This window comes from Trichosurus vulpecula, chromosome 3 (genome assembly GCF_011100635.1).
Source record: "Trichosurus vulpecula isolate mTriVul1 chromosome 3, mTriVul1.pri, whole genome shotgun sequence".
Taxonomy (NCBI): domain Eukaryota; kingdom Metazoa; phylum Chordata; class Mammalia; order Diprotodontia; family Phalangeridae; genus Trichosurus; species Trichosurus vulpecula.
Genome location: NC_050575.1, coordinates 124,002,796 through 124,022,418, shown reverse-complemented (window position 1 = coordinate 124,022,418; position 19,623 = coordinate 124,002,796). Strand labels below are relative to the sequence as shown.

General features: G+C 40.7%; 1 protein-coding gene across 1 annotated transcript in view; it reads right to left on the bottom strand.

Annotated features, from left to right (window-relative positions):
• The window catches only part of GSN (gelsolin), a 49,266-nt gene extending 40,762 nt beyond the window's left edge, over positions 1–8,504 (bottom strand). The window contains exon 1 of the mRNA XM_036748644.1: positions 8,287–8,504. Coding sequence (XP_036604539.1) covers positions 8,287–8,325 — 39 coding nt within the window. The 5' untranslated portion in view covers positions 8,326–8,504. The remainder of the gene's footprint in view (positions 1–8,286) is intronic.
• Between the last annotated feature and the right edge of the window lie 11,119 nt (positions 8,505–19,623).

Here is a 19,623-nt window from a genome sequence, read left to right as displayed (position 1 = left end):
TTTCAGAGCAGTTTTGAAGAAAGCATTTTGTTAACCTAAAGAGTTACAGAACTAAGAGCCGCTGATTGTTGTTGTTGAGTCATAAAGCTTTATGGGAAACATGAGCTGTGATAATTTGTGTTATTGTTTCTGACATTCCCTTTCCAGAATTTTGCTAACAGGAAGCCTTTTCTGAAATGCCCAGCCAAGAGTTTCTTATTTTCAGTTGTTTATTTATTCCCCCTCCACCTACTTGGGAACAATCTGACCCTGGAGCAAGGAAAAGGGGGGGTGTGGTGTGACATTAACTAATTAGGATCACCGTGGTCAGTAAACTTTACAGGTTTCTTTCCTCATTCCCCTTCTCCATGCTCAGCCAGACATCCAGCCTCCCACTCATCTTCCTCCCTTTCCCAAATACACACACACACACACACACACACACACACACACACACACACACACACCCCCTCACAAGCTCCCTGGGGACCCAGCTACGTCTCCTAAGAAGGGTCTACAAGGGATGACTGTTCTACTCATCTCTAGTTCTAGGATTCTGGGGGAAGTGGAAAGTGGGGATTGGCAGGAGTCAACACCCTGGGAATGCCAGGGTAGAGGTGGAGGATGACCCCCCCCAAATCCAGCCTGGAGTCCCTTACATTTTGAAAATGGGGGCAGGGTGGAGATTTTAACTGAGGTCTCTTTCCAAGCAGACTTGTTTCCTCAGAGAATATTTAAGAACTTGCCTGGTTCAATGATTTTTCCCTGGAAGCTCCCAGACTTGGCTAGTCCTATTCTGCTGATTCAGGTGTTTGAGACTTCCCGCCCTTTCCCGCCCCCAACTCCTTACATTCCTGAATGAAAAAGGAGGCTTCTAGGGCCTAAAACTTAACTGTATTCCATGTATCAGAGGTGGTTACTTACATCAGCTATAGCCATCTACTTAGAGGGTTCCAAGATCCTCCAGAGGAACCCTATCCTAGTGGGAGAGGCTGAAGACTGGGAGAGAGGAAATCTGTCTCTGACCTAGAGATGTGTGTGAGGTAAATAAAATGTGAAGACTTCACAGGGAAGATATGTGTGTGTGTGTGTGTGTGTGCGCGCGCGCGCGCGTGTGTGTGTGTGTGTGTGTAGAGATATATATATATATATATATATATATATATATATATATATATATATATATATATATATATGTTTAAAAATCAAGAAATAGGGAAGTGGAAAAAATTCTGAGGCCATGAGAGCCTGATGGCTCAGCCTCTGGGAAAGTTTACCCTGAAACTTTCTGTTCTTTCTTCTGGTTCTGGTTTAAAGATTTGCTCAGTAAGAATAGGGTCACTGTGACCTGCTTTCCTTTACTGTAAAAGTATGGAGAGGGTCTCCCCCTCCCCTTAGCCTATTCTCCTTCTTTAGATTTATAGATGTCACTTCAGTTGTAATCATTAACTAAGGGAATGGGAATTGGAGTTTCTGTGCCTCAATTTCCCAGTTCTTTGTCTAGCTTTTGAGCTCAGATTGTAAGCCCACCTCCCAGCCAATGGCGAAAAGGGTCAGAGGTGGGCGGGAATTCTCTTGTGTTAGGTATAACTATGGGTGCTTTGCCCCTTGTAAAATCCCTTGCTGGATTTGTTCTAGCAGGAGATGTCCAATTCTTGAGAATTGAGAATTCTGTTCCCATCCTGAGATGGCTCCTTATTAACTTTTAATTGGTGAGGGTTTTCATTCCACACAAGAAGGCACTGCCCCTCTCTGAGGCCTCAGTTTCTCAATCTATAAAAGTAGGCAATTAGACTAGTCACTCACTAAGCTCACTTTCAGCTCCAACAGTCTGTGATCCCATGAGAAATATCTTCACAGCTATGCACTAAATAAAATCTATATCTAACTGTATGCTTTCATGGAAATCATGCTGTATTATACAGGGAGTCAGAAAAGCAGGGGAGTTCATCACAGAATGATCATGACCTTTGGAGTCAAGAAAACCAAGTATAATTTCCACTTCTGGTGTTTACTTTATCTTTGTGACTGCTAGTCACTTAACCACCCTGTTCCTCAATTTCCCCATCTGTAAAATAAAGAAGTCTGACTTGAATGCCCTGAAGGTCCCTTCCAGGGCTAAATCTGTGAGCCTATTATGGCCAAGGTCCCTTGTAATAACAGCTATGGTTGATCTAAATTCAAATCAAAGTTTTGACACTTACCAGCTATATCAGAGAGGTCACAGGTAAGTAGAAGGTTCCTTGGAAATTATCTTATCTAACTTCCTCATTTCATTGAGGAGGAGAGCTTGAGGCCCAGAGGGGAGGAATAAGTTGCTTCTATGCAGTGTCCTGTCCGGATAGGCACCAGAAACAAGAGCTAATATTGCTACCTAATTGCCTATATCTCAAAGTATTGGAGGCAGGGGGAGATACAGAGAGAGACAGAGAGAGACAGAGAAGGAGAAGGGGCGTTCTTTGCAAAGCTGGCAAAGGACCACAGAAATGTGAGTTGCCGTTCTTATGATTTGCCCTGGAGAATCATCCCACTATTCATAATCACACAGAAACTTTCTGAAGGCTTGCTTCTAAGTGGGAGATGTTAGTCCGGTTAGTCTGTGAAGAAGCTTCAGTTGCTTCAGAATGAATTCACTTTTCAGGAAAACAGTAAAATGGTCTGAAGAAACCCTGAAAGACAGCCCTTTACTTGTGGAAGCCTGATGAGTGATTAACAGCTCTGGGAGCGCTGGATCCTAAATTAAGAAAGTAATTTCAATCTGTGACTATCTCTAAGAATAATTACTGGTTAAAATAATTATAGGAAGAACCAAAATTACAGTGAAATTAAAGTAGAAGGTGGCAGAAGCAAGACCCATTGAATGCCATCCCCTTCACAAAGCCTTTCCTGAACTCCTCAGTTACAAAGAGCTTCTTTCTGTGAACCTCTTATAGCACTTTGCATTTATCTGTCATGCCTTTAAGTATGTGTGTGTGTGATTGTTATCTGTTTACATGCCACAGTAATAAGTAACATTTATATTGCAATTACTAAGTGCTTTACAATTATTATCTCATTTAGTCATCACAGCAACCCTGGGAGGTGAGCGTTATTATTTCTTTTTTACAGATGAGGAAACTGAGGCAAATAGAGGTTAAGTGACTTGCCCAGGGTCACATAGCTAGCAAGTATCTGAGGCTGGATTTGAATTCAGATCTCCCTGATTCCAGGATCAAGTTCTGTCCACTAAGAGAAATGATTATTTCTCTCCTATATTAATAACCAATTAATATGAGGGAGGGAACCAGATGTTTTTTACTATTTCCTTATTCAAAGCCCAGTCTCTCATGAGCATTTATGACCCTCCCCAAAGAATTCACCCTATCCAGACCATCTTTATCTAAGTGGAATTCTTACCCCACCATTGTTCATTGACTGTCCCAGACAGGAGTGGTCTGGCTTGACAGGAGTCTCTCTTTGTCCATGACTTATATGATCAAGGTCTTGTCCCCAGCCCCTCATTTGAATAGGCCTACTTCTCATTATAATATTCATTCTCTCATTAATAGTTAACCAATCTGAATTTATTTCTGCCTACCACTCTTCCAATGGCAGATGAGCATTGAGCACCTCCATGACTGTCTTTGATTTAGGAGAGAAAGCCAAATGGCCATCATTTTATTAATTATCTACTAGCCATAATTAATAAAATTGATTATTAATTACCCAGAAACTATGTCTCTTGGACTCTTTGTCATACCACTATAAGCTATAGTCCCTAATCTACACCATAAATTTTTAGAGCAGAGGCTGGGTCAAAATCCTATCTTCTCCAGGAAGCTTTCCCCAATACCTCTTAATTCCAGTGTCTTCCCTCTGTTAATTATTTTTTTATTTTTTCTGTGCATAGCTTACTTGTATACATTTGTTTGCATGTTGTCTCCCTATAATATCGATTAAGTTGGGTGTCTTTGATTGAGTCTTATTAGGTGCTAAACTCCAGACCCAAACCCCTATCTACTAGGTGCTAAGCCTGTGTGGGCATGAAGTCCTCGGGGGTCCTAAGGGGAGTTGCTAAGACTAGAGCCAATAGTAGGAGCCTGAGTTCTGGTGGCTCAGATGACGTTTGATGATGGCTAAAGAGTGTATAAAAAGAGAGAACAGAGCTATTTGCAAAGGGCTCTCACTCTTGAAGGTGTGTTGATGTGGAGACTCTGGGCAGCTGTAGTTAAGAGCCCTCCAGCTTGTAAACCCAGATGTTCGGACTTTGTTAAACTCTGGTAACGATGCATTGAGATTTGAATCAGACAAGGTCTGTCTGTTGATTTTTGTAATTTGTTTGTATTAGCTCTGAAGTTCAGGGTGCTGGCTTTTTCCCCTGAACTAAGTGAATGATATTTGTATGCTGGATTAAAGTAAGACTGTTAACCCCTTAACGTTGCTTTCCTTAGTAAAGCAGATCAAAAGAACCTACATTGGCAGCTTTCTGTGTGCTAGTTGTTGGCGGGTCTTACACCCCTACAGCAGCTGCTAGCAGATTGTCGCAACACTCCCTCATTAGATTATAAGCTCCTTGGGGGCAGGAACTGTCTTTTGCATCTTTTTGTATCCATAGTGCTTAGCACATGATAGCTGGTACATAGTAGGTGCTTAATAAATGTTTATTGATTGGTTGGTCATATATATGTATGCCCAGTGCCTAATATGGTGCCTTGCTATTCAATTCATCAAGGATTTGTTAAGTACCTACCAAGTTAAGGCACAGTGCTGAGCATATGAAGACAAAAATGAAACACTCCCCGCTTCATGGTTTTGTTGTTATCGTTTAATTGAATTGGGCAGGTTGGGTGGCCCTTTTTAAATTATTCTTTCCACTATATGTTTCCATGCTCCTGTCCCTTAAAAACAAAGATCATGGAATCTGAACGTTGGAATGGAACTTGGAGGTCATCAATTAATTAATAAACATTTATTAATTACCTGATCCACTCCAAGCACTATGCTAGGCGCTACAGATATGAAGACCAAAGTGAGACAGACCTTCCCTACCCTTAGGGAATTTATATGGTGGGGCAAGGGCCTGGCAGAAACAACATCTTTGAAGATAAGTCAAGTCCAACCTGTACCTAAGCAAGAATCCCTTCTATATTTATCCTCAACAAGTGGTCATTCGCCTACTGTTGGAAGACTGCCTGGGGTGGGAAACTCACTACTTTGTTTGGCAATGCTAATCATTAGGACACTGTTTCTTACACTTCAGTTCTTCAATGCATCTCACCCAGTGGTGCAAATCACCACCCATTTCTGCCTTTTCATTCTACACAATCCTCAATTCTAGTCTTAGTTTTGTAAATCCTCCACAAGGAGTCCATCCAACATGCTGGGTGGGGCTTTCCCTCTATTGGGCAGAAATCTGTCTCCCTGTAGTTCCTAGTTTTGCCCTGTCTTTTGCTGTTTTGGAGCTGTGACAATTGCACCCTGTCCTTAGGGATCAGCCATTTCCTTTCCTACTTTCCTCATTACTAACCCAGACCCTGGAGAAGAAAGAGTCAATCTGGGGAAGGGAACAGAGGAAAGGAAAGTGGAGGGAATGGGCTTGAGACCAAGAGGAGCTGGTCATTTCCCAGCTTCAGGCCTATCCACAAGCATTTCCAAACAGGCTCTCTGGAATGAGCCTGGGGAATGGAGCGATTCTGATTCTCTCCAAGAAGGACTCAGGATGGGCGTAAACTTTGGCTGAGCCAATACCAGGGAACTATTTGGGCTTAAAAGGAAAGCATGGCTCATCTCCCAAACCAAAGCACAGACCTTAATGTAACATTTGAAAAAAAGAAAACAAAAATGTACTTCAGCTGGTCTACTCCCTCCCCCTGCAACTGCACACACACACCCTACCTCACTCCTATTCTTCCCTGACCAGATTATTATCTGAACTGGACAAATGGCTGACTTTTTGACAACCTTTCCCCTAGCTGGTTCTGGAAAAAAAAGGTTGTCCATTTTTAAAAACTTCCTCTCCTCTTATGGCTATCTGAGCAGCTGCTATTTACCAAAAATGGCCAGCAGGGGGCAGAGTGAGCAAAGTGAAGGGAAAAAGAACACATTTTTAAAGAGAGAAAAGTTCAAACAATTGCTTATAAATGATGTGGCTGGTGTCCTCACCCATCTGCTCACATGTACACACCACACTCACACACGCGCGCACACGCACACAGAGTAAGAATTATGTGTATATACATATAGATACACACATATGTATATGTATGTGTGTATGTGTATTAGCAATACCCTGAAGAGGGGAGGAATGGGGGAGCTTTGGGAAGACTGAAGAACCCAAGTGGGAAACGACCATTTAAAGGAAAGATCATAAAATTATATAGTCACAGAATATTTGAGCTGGAAGGGACCTTAGAAGACAGAATGTTAGAACACAAAACATGGAAAAAATGGGAAACCATCTTAAAACAGACTTTTAGAACATGGGAACCTAGAGGTAGAACCCTAGAGCCAGAATATGGAACCCTAGAGAACATCTAATGTAAGGTTTCATTTTATAGATAGGGGAACTGAGGCCCAGAGGGGGCATTAATAATTTACTTAATGTCACACAGATACTAAATAACAGTTCTAGGATTTGAACCCTGATACTCTGGTCTTCTGACTTCTGGTCCAACACCCCTTCCTTCTCTCAGGAAACCTATTTTGATGTTCTAAATCATTACTGCCCTTACCCCAGACATTACTTTGCATATGTTAGTATGTTTTCTCACATGATTTTATTTCCTTTTCAAGACCAGAGACTGGCTTTTGTCTTTATATTTACTATATTTGTTGAATGAATAAGTGAATTCACCCCCTGCTTCCTTAGAGCATCATGGGACTTGTATTTGGCTCATATTTTTGTAACCAGAAGAAACAGAAGTTATAAAAATGCTGCTTCTGCTCAAATGTCAGGAAAACTTAGTCATAAGTGGCACTAAAGGGTAAGCCTACTGAAAAGGAATGGAAAAAAAAAGCTTACAACAAAGGACTCAGCAACTTGGACTGGGTTCTGGAAAGCGATTCTCCTCGTAGGGTGAGGCCCCACCTCACTGGACTTGGTGCAGCTGGATTTGTTTTCGGAGAAGGGGAAGAGTGGCACACTGGGAAAGGGAGCCAGTTTGGGGATTCCTTTTAGGTGTGGGGTAGAATAGAGAGCAGCTGAGGCCTCTCCTGACTCTGAAATTGTGTGATTTTGTGCTTCTGTGGTGACCTTGGATACCTTTGCAAAGAGGCCACAAGCATCAGCTAATATGTGGCATGACAGAAATCATAACCATTCTTCTGGAGATTAGATTTCCACTATGATCTCAAATCCATGTGACATGGAACAAGCTGTGAATACTGGTATAATGTAACGAGGAGTTCTGGGTCTGAGTACTCTTTGCACAGGGACGGACACAGGAGGTGGCTTGTTTCATGCAGGTCAAACCACATTGCCTTGACCACCATCTCTCCCTTCTGCCCCTGATGGAGACAGCTCAGGATCCTGAACCCACCAGCTTTTGGAACAGCAATGCTTCCAGCCCAGTGCCCACAGTCATCCTGCTGGGAAACAACCCTATGAAGCTACAATCTGGGTTCACTGGGAAATAGGATGCCCCACAGCTTTAACTATCCAAGTTTCCTATTAAACTGATTCTCCCGTGCTAATGTAACCATAGAGCAGGGCTTTTTAAACTTTTTGTGTTGTGGAGCCCTTTTCACAATAATGAAGGTGCTTTTAAAAAAATCATAACTTGTAGGAAATGCTAAATTTTAGGTTAGAGGTTAGTAGAAGTGAAAATGTAATATTTTTCACATCTAAGTTCAAAGACTACCTGAATTCCACCTGTGAATGCCAAGTTAAGAACCCCTTCCATAGAGTAATGTGAACTATAAACAAACTGCCTGTGATCCAAATGAGTGTCATTCTCCAAAGTAGTCCTCTTGGGAGAGTGTACACTTCTACCAAAAAATCTGGCATTGCTTAGAAGTTCAGAGGACCTCAGAGTTCAACCCCTTCATTTTATAGATGGAGAAACTGAGGCCCAGAGAGTTCGTGACTTACAATGGTAAAAAGTCCCAATCCAAAGCTCTTTCCATCACACCTCATAGTCTCTCACACTACTCCACTTCTGGAAATTCCCTCTGGAAATAGGTGCTAGCAGCTGGGCATTCCTGCAACCTAATGACTGGAATTCCTAAGGCCTAGATTTGTGTTCAAGCTCCAGCACTGACTAGCTATGTGACCACAGGCAGCAGAATGAGGATTTTCCTCCTCACCCAGCAGATTCCCCTATTACTCACCCAAGCAACAGGATCCCCGATATCTACTTCCTCTGCCATTGCTTAATTTCTTTCTAAGCAGACAGAAGTGATGGTGTGACCAGGAGAGGGCTTGATGGGGGATGTCACAGTCCAGTGGCCTCTGTTCCTCATGTCTTTCAAAGGACCTGCCCACAGCCCACCCATACTCATACACCGAGAAATGCTCTGCTGTTAGTTCCGTATCTCTTTACTGTCCTGGTAACTAGTTTATCAACTCAGTCCTATAAATAACCCACTGAGTTGAGGTCTTAAATAGACATCACATGTTCACAACTCTAGGGCATGAGGCAGAGCTAGGCAAGAGTGAAAGGCAGAGGGAGGATCATGGAAAAGACCGTAACAGTGAGGGAGCATGGAGCATCATGCATGGGTCATCGCTTCAGGAAAAGGTTTTCCTCAGGAAGAAGCAATTTTTAAAACCTTAAACAGGAAGCCCATTTTCCATGCCCAGATTAATTTTTTTCCCTTGAATAATAAGAAGAAAAAAGGCAGTGGAGAAAGTTCTGAATTAGACATCAGAGCTGTGTTGAAGTCAAAGTTCTCCCACTGACTTCCTGTGTAATCTTGGGGAAGTCATTTTACCTCTTAGGGCTTGGTTTCCTCATCTATATTACGAGGAGGGTTTGACTCCTGGTATTCTCTAAGATCTCTTTGAATTTGACATTCTATGGTTCTATAATTCTGAATGTTACAAAAAGATGTTCCACAAATTAAGACTTATCTTGAAAATGATTTCCCTGGCCTACGTTGTACAGACTTTGCCAGTAAAGAGTAAAACAAAGCTTGTGTCTGGCCCATCTCAGGCACGAGAGGCTGGAGAAGGATACTAAACTAGGGCACTGAGCAGGGGCTGGAGCAAGGCTGATGTAGAAGTACAGTGTCCATTTTTAGGGAGAGTGAAAGCCTGCAGAAGAGAGTAATGCTGGGAGATGCATATGTGAGCCAGGAGATCAACAGTGAGAGCCTAAGACCAAAGCATTACCATGGATGGAAACGCAACTAAACAAAAAATGCCCTCCAATTCAATTCAAAGAACATTTCTAGTATGTACAAGGCAGAAAGAGTCCCAAGCACAGCATTAACTGTCTTCCACAGGCCCAAGACTAGAAAACAGAAGAAGGGAAGTAGCAGAGTCCAGGGCAAAGACACTGGACCAGGAGCCAGGAGACTTGGGCTCTGGTCCCAACTTTATCACTAACCAAATGTGTGCCCTTGACCAAATCATTTCATCCCTCTAGGCTTCGGTTTCCTTACCTTTACAATGAAGGGATTGCTGAGGCTCTACATTTTATATTCTTAGGTCCTTTCCAGTTCTAATATTTTAATATTCTGCTTTAAAGTCCCTCCTATCTGTAACATTCTGTGCTCCAAGTTCTCTTCCAGTTTTAATATTCTAACATTCTGTGTTTTAAGTCTCACCCTATTCTAACATATTATGATTCTAAAATCCTAATTAATGAGTGACTACCATACATCTCTACCATTAATCCTGCTTGCCTCAGTTCCTCATTGTAAAATGAGCTGGAGAAGGAAATGGCAAATGGGGTGACCTAAATGGGGTCACAAAGAATCAGATACGACTGAAACAACTGAATGACAACCAGACATCTCAACGCTGTGCTATACACTGGCGGGACCAGAGAAAAAGAAGACATAACATTTGCTTCAACTTGAACTGCACCTGGCAGATGGCGCTGGATATGGGAAGTACTAGGTGTTCAGTAAATGTTGAGTTATAAAGTTTTAAATGGTATTTATCTAATCTTTTAATATGATACATGCTCTCTGAGTGGGGGGAGGGACTGAAAGGGAGAGAATTTGGAACTCAAAATCTTTAAAATGAATGTTAAAGTATAGACAAAAAATAAAAAAAATATGATACATGCCCTGAAATAACTGCTGTGGCTGATAGGTTGTCATGGATTATTATCATAGCTCATAGTTTGAAAGCAGTAAGGGACCTAAGAGATCAATTAGTCCAAGAGTTCTTAGACTGAAGTCCACAAGGGAACCTCCTCATCTTTCTCCCCCTACAAGGGCCTCATTTACAGATATCAGCAAGTCTGTGAACTTGGATGGGAAAAAATTACATTTTTATTTTCACCAATTTCTAACTGATAACTAGCATTTCTTTCTTTAAATTTATCTAAAAGTTATCCAAAATTATTTATTATTTAAAATTATTTAAAAGCGTTATTCTGAGGAGTTCAGCAGGCTGCCAAAGGGGTCTGTGACCAAAAAAATTTAAGACACCTGATCTAGTCCAACCCCTTCACTTAAGGCTCCTTAGCCTGAAGCCCAGAGATAATAAGTAGGGGTCAAATTAGATAATTGTAAAGCACTTGACACAGGGCCTGGCATGTAGTATGTACTATATAAATGTTGGCTATTATATAGTACCTACTGTATGCTACATACTGTGCTAAGTGCCCTGATTAATATTATCTCACAACCCTGGGAGATAGCTGCTATTATTATCCCTATTTTACAGTAGAAGAAACTGAGGCAAACAGAAGTTAAGTGACTTCTATCTGGGGCCACACAGCTAGTAAGCATCTGAGGCTGGATTTAAACTCAGGTCCTCCTGACTTCAGGCCCAGTGCTCAAATCACCGTACCTGCCAGCGGCCTCAAGTCACAGACTTCAGATACAAACCCAAGTGTTCTGGTTCCAAATCCATGGCAGCATGGCAAATATTCTTCTCCTGTTTCAGGTTTTTATTCAATAGGAAAGGGCCCTGGGAGTCCCTAGACTGTGTAATGATCCCTGAACCTCTTGGTATCTCTAGTTCCCATAAAGACCCAGCTGGTGTCACCTCCTACAAAAGGCCTTTTGGACTAGATGTCTTTTAAGGTCCTTTCCAGGGGCAGCTAGGTGGTGCAGTGGATGGAGTACTGGGCAGGGAGTCAGGAGGACTCATCTTGGTGATTTCAAATCTGGCCTTAGACACTTACTAGCTGTGTGACCCTGGGCAAGTCACCTAACCCTCTTTGCCTCAGTTTCCTCATCTATAAAATGAACTAGAGAAGGAAACAGCAAACCACTTCAGTATCTCTGCCAAGAAAACTCCAAATGGGGCCATGAAGGGTTGAAACAACTGAAAAAGAACAAGGTTCTTTTCAGTTATAAAACTGTGATCTTATGATATTTATTCCCCCCAGATATTAGTGCCTCCCTCAGAATGAATCCATGTATTTATTTTGTATTTACCAACCTGTGTGCACATTATTTCTCCTAGTGGAATGTAACTTCAGTGAGGGAAGACGACTATTTTGTTTTTGTATCCCCAGCACCTAGCAGGGTGTCTGGAACATATTAGGTGCTTAATTAATGCTGAATTGGATTTGTGTCTAGATGCCACATTTTTGGCTAAAGCATGGCCAAAGGAAGGTAATCAGAACTGGAAGCTATGATATATAAGGACTGGCTGAAGGAGGGAGTTTGGCCTAGAAGAAAAGCTGGGCATAGAGCAGGAGTTGTCATCAAATATTTGACATGCTACCATTTAGGAGAGGAACTGAGTCAGCTTGGCCCCAGAGGACAGAACAAGGAGTCCCAGGCTAAAATTGCAGAGAACTTCTTCACATAAGAAATGTCCTAACAAACAAAACTGACCCAAAGTGGAATGGATCACTTCAAGAGAAGACAGAATATAAGTGAAGTGCTTTGCAGAACCTTAAAGCACTCCCTAAGTACAAGCTATTATTCTTAGCAATAATTAATTGTAATTAGCAATAACAACAACAATGTTTTCCCTATTATTAAAGGTCTTCAAGGGGAACCTGGATGGCTGCTTGTTGGGGATATTTTAGGGAGGTTTTCTGATCAAGTTTGGGTTAGATTTGGGCAGTGCCAGACCTGAAATCGAGAAGACTCATCTTTGTGAGTTCAAATCTTGCCTCAGACATTTCCTAGCTGTGTGACCCTGGGCAAGTCACTTGACCCTCTTTGCCTTAGTTTCCTCATCTGTAAAATGAGCTGAGAAAGAAATGGCAAATTACTCCAGTATTTTTGCCAAGAAAACCCCAAGCCCCCAAAGGGTCATGAAGAGTCAGACATGACTGAAAAAAACCCCACCTGAACAAGTGAACGGGTTAGATTCAATAATATGCTGGTAAATATTTAGCAACTGGCTTTCCAAAAAAAAAATATGCATGACAAACTTTTAAGTCGAATCTGCATTATCTTCTCCAACACATTCTTAAGTCTAGACAATTAACAACCAAAAAAAAAAAACCCCAATCAAGTCCTTATTTGTCAAGTTTCTTGATTTTGGAGGTGTAAATGTTTACACTGAAATTTTAACAATGGCTCTGGTGACAGCTGTTTCCAGCATACCCCTGGTTGGACTATACGGCCTCTGAGATTCCATGATTATATGTCCAGTGCCTGAATAACCATCTGTTACCCAGAAAAGTTCTTTAGTACTTCCTCTGGCTAACTAATTGCTGCTATGCTCTAGTGAGCACCAGCTGTTTAGAGAAGTTAGTATTTTCCGGTCAGCTCATCATTTAAAGGGGTGAAGTGTGAGTCCCATGACATTCCTGAGAACGACTCCTTTCCCAATTCAATTCAATGGACATTTATTAATTGCTTACCAGAAGAGACCATAGAGATCATCTAGTTATAGAATCCAAAGCTGTTGGGCTGGAAAGGACAAAAGATTATCTAGACCAGGGGTTTCTAACTGCTTCTTTAGCTATCTGGTGGAGCCTATGGACTGATCCTTTCTCAGATGAATGTTTTTAAATGCATAAAATACATAGAATTACAAAGGAAACCAATAATGTTGAAACAAAAATATAATTTCCCCCATCCAACTGCATGGACCCCCTTTTGAAATATATCCATGGTCTGATTCCAAGTTAAGAACTTCAGATGTAGGCCAAAGAGAAAGAAGGTAAATACTTTGCTCAAGTTCACATAACAAGTTAGTTGGAGAGCCAGCCCCAGAAGAAAAGTCTTGTGCATCCCAGGTTAGGACTCTTTCAGTTATACCAGGCTACCTCTCACTGTCTTCTAGGTGCAGTATGAGATACAAAGAGTTTAAGGCAGCTAAGTGGTGCAGTAAATAGAGTACTGGGCCTGGAGTCAGGAAGATTCATCTCCCTAAGTTCAGATCAGGCCTCAGACACTTACTAGCTGTGTGACCCTGGGCACCCTATTTGCCTTAGTTTCCTCATCTGTCAAATAAGCTGGAGAAGAAAATGGTAAACCACTCCAGTATCTTTGCCAAGAAAACCCCAAATGGGGTCATGAAGAATAAGACACAATTGCAAACCACTGAACAACAAGAAAACCCAACACCAGAGAGTTAGAGGTATATTTCAATGAGTCTTACATTTCCTCAGAAATGTGCATTCCAAAATGGTGCAGATCATGAACGATTCATTCCTTCTCATCCTGTGCAACTCTTTTTTATGTCTTCCCTAATGGTCTCCAGAGGGGATCCATACAATATGATGGATATCTCCCTTAAGGTCTCTTAATATTTTTCTGGAACCAATGTAGCACATCAATCAATCACCAACTGTTATCTCTTGCTCCTGACTGAGACAGTGACTACAGTTAGACTCCACTGGCCTTTTCATGATGACTGATTCAGAAAATTTGTGTAGGGAGTCATGATAGTCCATATTGATGTCCAATATTTTATTCATTTCCTATATTCTACTTCAGTAGCTTGTTTAAATAGGTCGGTTTGGAATTATTTTAATTGATTACCATATTTCTCATTTTTATTCTTAAAATTTGGTGTTGATTTTGTTCTTTGTACTAACAAGTCGATAATCTAGCTGAACACAGACAATGGATTTGGAAGTTATTCCAATGTGAGTAGTGAGTTACCTTTTATCTTGTTAATACAATCAATTTCATATTTTATAGTGTTTTATTGGCCATGTCCAGCATCTCCCATCTCTTTTTGAAGGATGTATTTATGATATACATGTATGGGGCTTCGGTGTAGCCCATATGCCTTTGGCTTCTTTCATTTTTTTGATCCTACACCACGCTTTCCAATGTATTTTTCACCATCATCTCCTATGCCTACCTTTTTGATGAAGTTGCCAATTACTAACTTATATGTTGACTTAATTTAGAGGCTCTTATCGAAGTCTTTATAGAATTTCTCTATCTTTTTATCCTCTGTATGGTGGCCCTTTTGCTCCTGTTCATTACATAGCCATCTTTGTAAAGTGAGACGACCAAGTGTCCCATAAAATTATATTTCTTCTTACCTTTGGATGCATCATGACACTAACCCTACCATCTCCCTTTCCAAGGACAACCTGTGAGCCTTTTGGCTTCATTACAAGAATGTCAATATTGATATGACTTAGTTCTTCCAGTAATATGTTGACTCACTGGCCAATGGATAAGGACTTCACATATAGAGTGCCAACATTTACTAATGTTTGTAGATTATCTAAAAGCTCTATGATTCTTGGCACTATCTGCCATTTTTTTCTGCCACCCTCCCAATGTCCCTGCAGAAGGAAAGAGCTATATAGGATCAAGGATAAACTCATATTTGTCTTTATTTTATGGGCTGCTTTGTCCAAATAATTCACCTAGTGGCCAGTCTCCTAGTGAAGGCTTTCTCCATACTCAACTAATCTGGTCTTTGGCCTATAGATGTGGATACACACACACACACACACACACACACACACACACATATTCCCATCTATGTATTTATATTGTTGTTCAGTCATTTCAGTTGTATCTGACTCTCTGTGACCCCATTTTGGGGTTTTCTTGGCAAAAATATCAGAGTGGCTTGTCATTTCCTTCTCCAGATCATTTTACAGATGAAGAACTAAGGCAAAGAGGGTAAGGTGACTTGCCCAGGGTCACAAAGCTAGTAAAAGCCAGATTTGAATTTAAGAAAATGAATCTTCCTGATTCCAAGCTCAGCATTCTATCCACTGTGCCACCTAGCTGCCATATGTATCTATATACATATATATGTATCTATATAGACACACATACTTCTATATCATTTGTGCATGTGTGGTATATATGCATGTATATGTATACATATATGTTATTTGTCCTTCATTTCAAAGAGGATTAATGATATCATAGGGTGATGTCTTATGGGTGAATTAGATTTAAGTGAGGCAGAGTTGTACAAAGTCATCAGCCTCAAGGGGCAACTGGGTGGTGAAGTGGATAGAGTACCGGCCCTGGAATCAGGAGGACCTGAGTTCAAATCTGACCTCAGACACTTGATACTTACTATGTGACCCTGGGCAAGTCACTTAACTCCATTTGCCTTGCCATAAAAAAAAAATTTAAAAAACAAAGCCTTCAGCTTCAATCTCTCTTCCATATTCATGGAAGTCCAGTGGCGAGACAAAAGTCAGGACAATTGGTGATGTACTGGGATGAAGTGGATGACCTTGGCATCTTCAGCGTTCTAAGCACTGTTTCAGCTGCCTTCATGGCTGTTGGAACAATTTTCATCCTCCCATTCTGCCAAGGGAATTCTTCACATGCTTGGGGTAGACATTCCCCTGACTCACCGATAGGTTTGAGGCCTGCTGGCTACTCTCAGCCTAGTTCAGCCCATCTGCTGAGATGGTTTTGTCCAGGTGTGGGCTCTGTGTGTGCTACAGCTTCTTGGAGCCACAGGTGAGAATTGGGTGAAAGTGGACACCAAAGGTGGATGAATAGCTCTGAAAAGGGCTTGGCAAGCCCTCACACCAGAGATATTAGTTTTCTATGAACACCCCATACACCCTATATACATATATACATACATACACACACACACACACAATCCCCATACACAAATAAAAAGATAAAGTTACCAGGTTATAGGTACTAAGTGCCCAATAAACAACACAGTAAGGGCTGCAGACAAGATGGTCAGAGAAGAGAGGTCACATTGGACTAGGTTGGTCAGAGGTGGTTTCCAAGAAAGTGGGACTTGAACCAGAGCTAAAAGATGGGCCAAGTAACTTAAGGGTCCAATTCCTAGTTACACGGCACCTATATAAGTTTAATTACATAGTACTAAAAATGCTGGCCTTAGAGTCATAAAATGTGGGTTTAAGTCCTGATTCTGATATTTACTAGGTGGGTTTCTCCTGGGCAAGTCATTTTCACCTTTATAAGCTTTTTTTCCTCCATCTATAAAATTAAAAGGTTGAACTAGCTAGTGCAAAGGTCCTTCTATCTATATCTAAGTAATCTAAATCCTCTGATCCCAAATCAACTAATCTTTCTGAACCTCAATTTCCTCATTTGTAAAACAAGGATAATCATCTGTGTACAGGATACTTACAGGGCTGTTTTGGGAAAAGTACATTAGAAACTGAAGCTCTATGGCTATAGAAGCGAGTTACTTTTAATTTGTGTTCTCCAAGCACATTACACTTTTGCTCATCAAAAACTCATTTCAGTTAAATAAACATTAATGAGTTGGTAACAACCTAGTCCACCTTCTAGGACTGTGACAAACACAGGAGCCACACCCTGTGAGAAATCCCAGGCTCATATGCCTACACTCTATGACTCAGACTTCACCATCTCTCCTCCCAAAGCCAAAGCTCTGCAGAAACCTGGGGCTAGGCCAAGTTTTACCACCCAGACAAAGCCTCCAGGGTGAATCTGGTAACTTTCCAGTATCCTATACAACTCACCCACACTTTATTCTCCCCCAATCAATGATGTAAAAGCCCTGCCTTTTAACAATAGCAGCTGACATTTCTATAGGGCTCTACTTCTATAAGGCTATTTCTGCCCACACCTGAGTCTCCACCCACCAATGATATAAAAGTCCTGCCTGATAATAACAGAGGCTGACATTTTTACAGGGCCTGGTAGTTTTAGAAAGTATTCTTCTCAAGGTACCATTTTACACCTATCAGATTAGCTAAAGTGATAGAAGGAGAAGATGATAAATGTTGGAGGGAATGTGGAAAAATCAGGACACTAATACATTGTTGGTGGAGCTGTGAACTGATCCAACTATTTTGGAGAATAACATGGAATTATGCCCAAACAGTTATAAAACTGTGTACCCTTTAATCCAACAATGCCTATTAGGCCTGTTTTCCAAGGTGAATAGGGGAAAAGGAAAAGAAATTAAATGTTCCAACATTTATAGTAGGTCCCTTTTTGGTGGCAAAGAACTACAAACTGAGGGGATGACCACTAAAACAAACAAATTATGGTAACCAAATTGTGGTATATGATTGTGATGGAACACTACTGTGCTATAAGAAATGATGAGCTGGTTGATTTTAGAAAAGCGTGGAAAGACCTGCATGAAATAATGAGGAGTGAAATGAGCAGAACCAAGAGAACACTGTATACAGTAACAGCAGCATTGTTCAAAGAACAACAGTGAACAACAAAGCTATTTTCAGTATTACAAATACTCAAAATCAACTACAAAGGACCTATGAAGGAAGATAATATCCATCTCTAGAGGAAGAACTGATAAACAGAAATATGCATAGCGTGGTTTTACATACATATATATATATATATATACATATGTATATATATATACATATTTGTGTCGAATGGTGGCATTCTCTAGTGCAGTGCAGGAAGAGAGGGAGAAAAAATTAAAAGTACACAGGAGAGAACTAAAGAAAATGCAGAAGGAGGCACAGAAAAGCAGGGTAGTTTTGAAAACAATGTGTAGTATTTATTACATATTTTTTTAAAAAAGTAAACAGTATGAAATGGCGATTCATGATTTCACATTGAATCCTTTTTTTGTGTTGTGCTGTGTACATGGAAATGGGTGGGTTTTTTGTCTTTTTGTATTTAAGTTCAAAATTAATTTAAAAAAATTTTTTAAAAGAAAGAAAGAAACAGTGCTCTCTTCACAAGGGCCCCGTGAAACAGGTAATACAACTAAGTGCCTTTATCCCTATTTTACAGAACAGTAAACTGAGGCTCAAAAAAGAAAATGACTTGCCCCAGATCATACAGCTAGGAGTGGTAGAGCTGGATTTGAACCCAGATATCCTGACTCAAAAGTCAAGACATTCTAACCCCACTTAGATTCTGGAAATCTGTGTCAACTCATCTCACAAATTCTTATAAACTGTGGCAAGGCAAACAGCTAATTTGAATGACTCACATATGAAGTCTCAGTCTTGCATCGGCATCATGGAACAGAGGAAGGTACACTGGACTAGGAATCAGGCAACACTTCGATTCTAATCTCAACTCTGACATTTAGTAGCTATTTGATTAGTTTCCAGTCTCTTCATCCCTCTGACTCTCGGTTTCCCCATCCATAAAATGGGATAATAATACCTGCAGTACCTACTTCGAAGGGTCATTGTAAGGAAGGCACTTTGTAAACCTTCAAGTGCTACAGAAGTGTTTGCTATTGTGTACTTGTGAAAAGTTCACTCCAAAATACATCACACAGTATTTAGATTGGATCAGCATGCTATATAGTGCCATAAATGTTTCTGACCATGGGTTATCATGACCAGAGAATTCATCACTTAATGGGCAAAGTTCCAGTGATAAACCTGTTCATATTTAGCTAGGCTGTTTTCAAACAGCAGATACAACCTGTTCTAAGAATCATACCCAAAGCCATTTCAGATTGTCAGGACCCACCAGCACTTGTATTCAGCTGGCATAGACTTCAGACACTCACAGTCTATCAAAATATTGATGAAATGGCAATCTGGTGCCATCAAAAGAATGATAGCTTTAGAGTCAGACAACATCCTAGGTTTGAATTGTGTCTCTGCCACTTATTAGTTAACCATGTGACCTTGGGCAAATATTCTTGCCTTTTTGAACATCAGAATCACAGAATGTTAGAGCTGGATGGAACCCCAAAATACAGAATCTTAGAACATATCAATCAACCAACGAGGATGTTTTAAACATCTACTATTTTCCAGGCACTTGCTAGGTACTGGGTATATAAAGAAAAAAAAATGAAGTGGCACCTGCCCTCAAGGAACTTCATCCTATAAGAGGAAGCAACATGTATACAAAGCATATCAAGTATATAGAGGCAGCTAGGTGGTGCTAGAACATGGGACCTGAACTCAAGTTACTTAACTTCTGTCTGCCTTAGTTTCTTTATCTGTAAAATGGGAATAATTAAGCCCTATTTCCTACGGTTGTTGTGAAGATGAAATGATATAATATTTGTAAAGCATTGTGAAAACCTTAAAATGTAATATGGAAATGCTAGATATTGTTATTATACAAGCATAGATTATTAGAACTGGGGACATCAGAACATAGGTTAGAATACAGAATGCTGGAATATGAAGGGACTAAAGAACGTTCTGAAGAACACAGAATGTTAGAGCT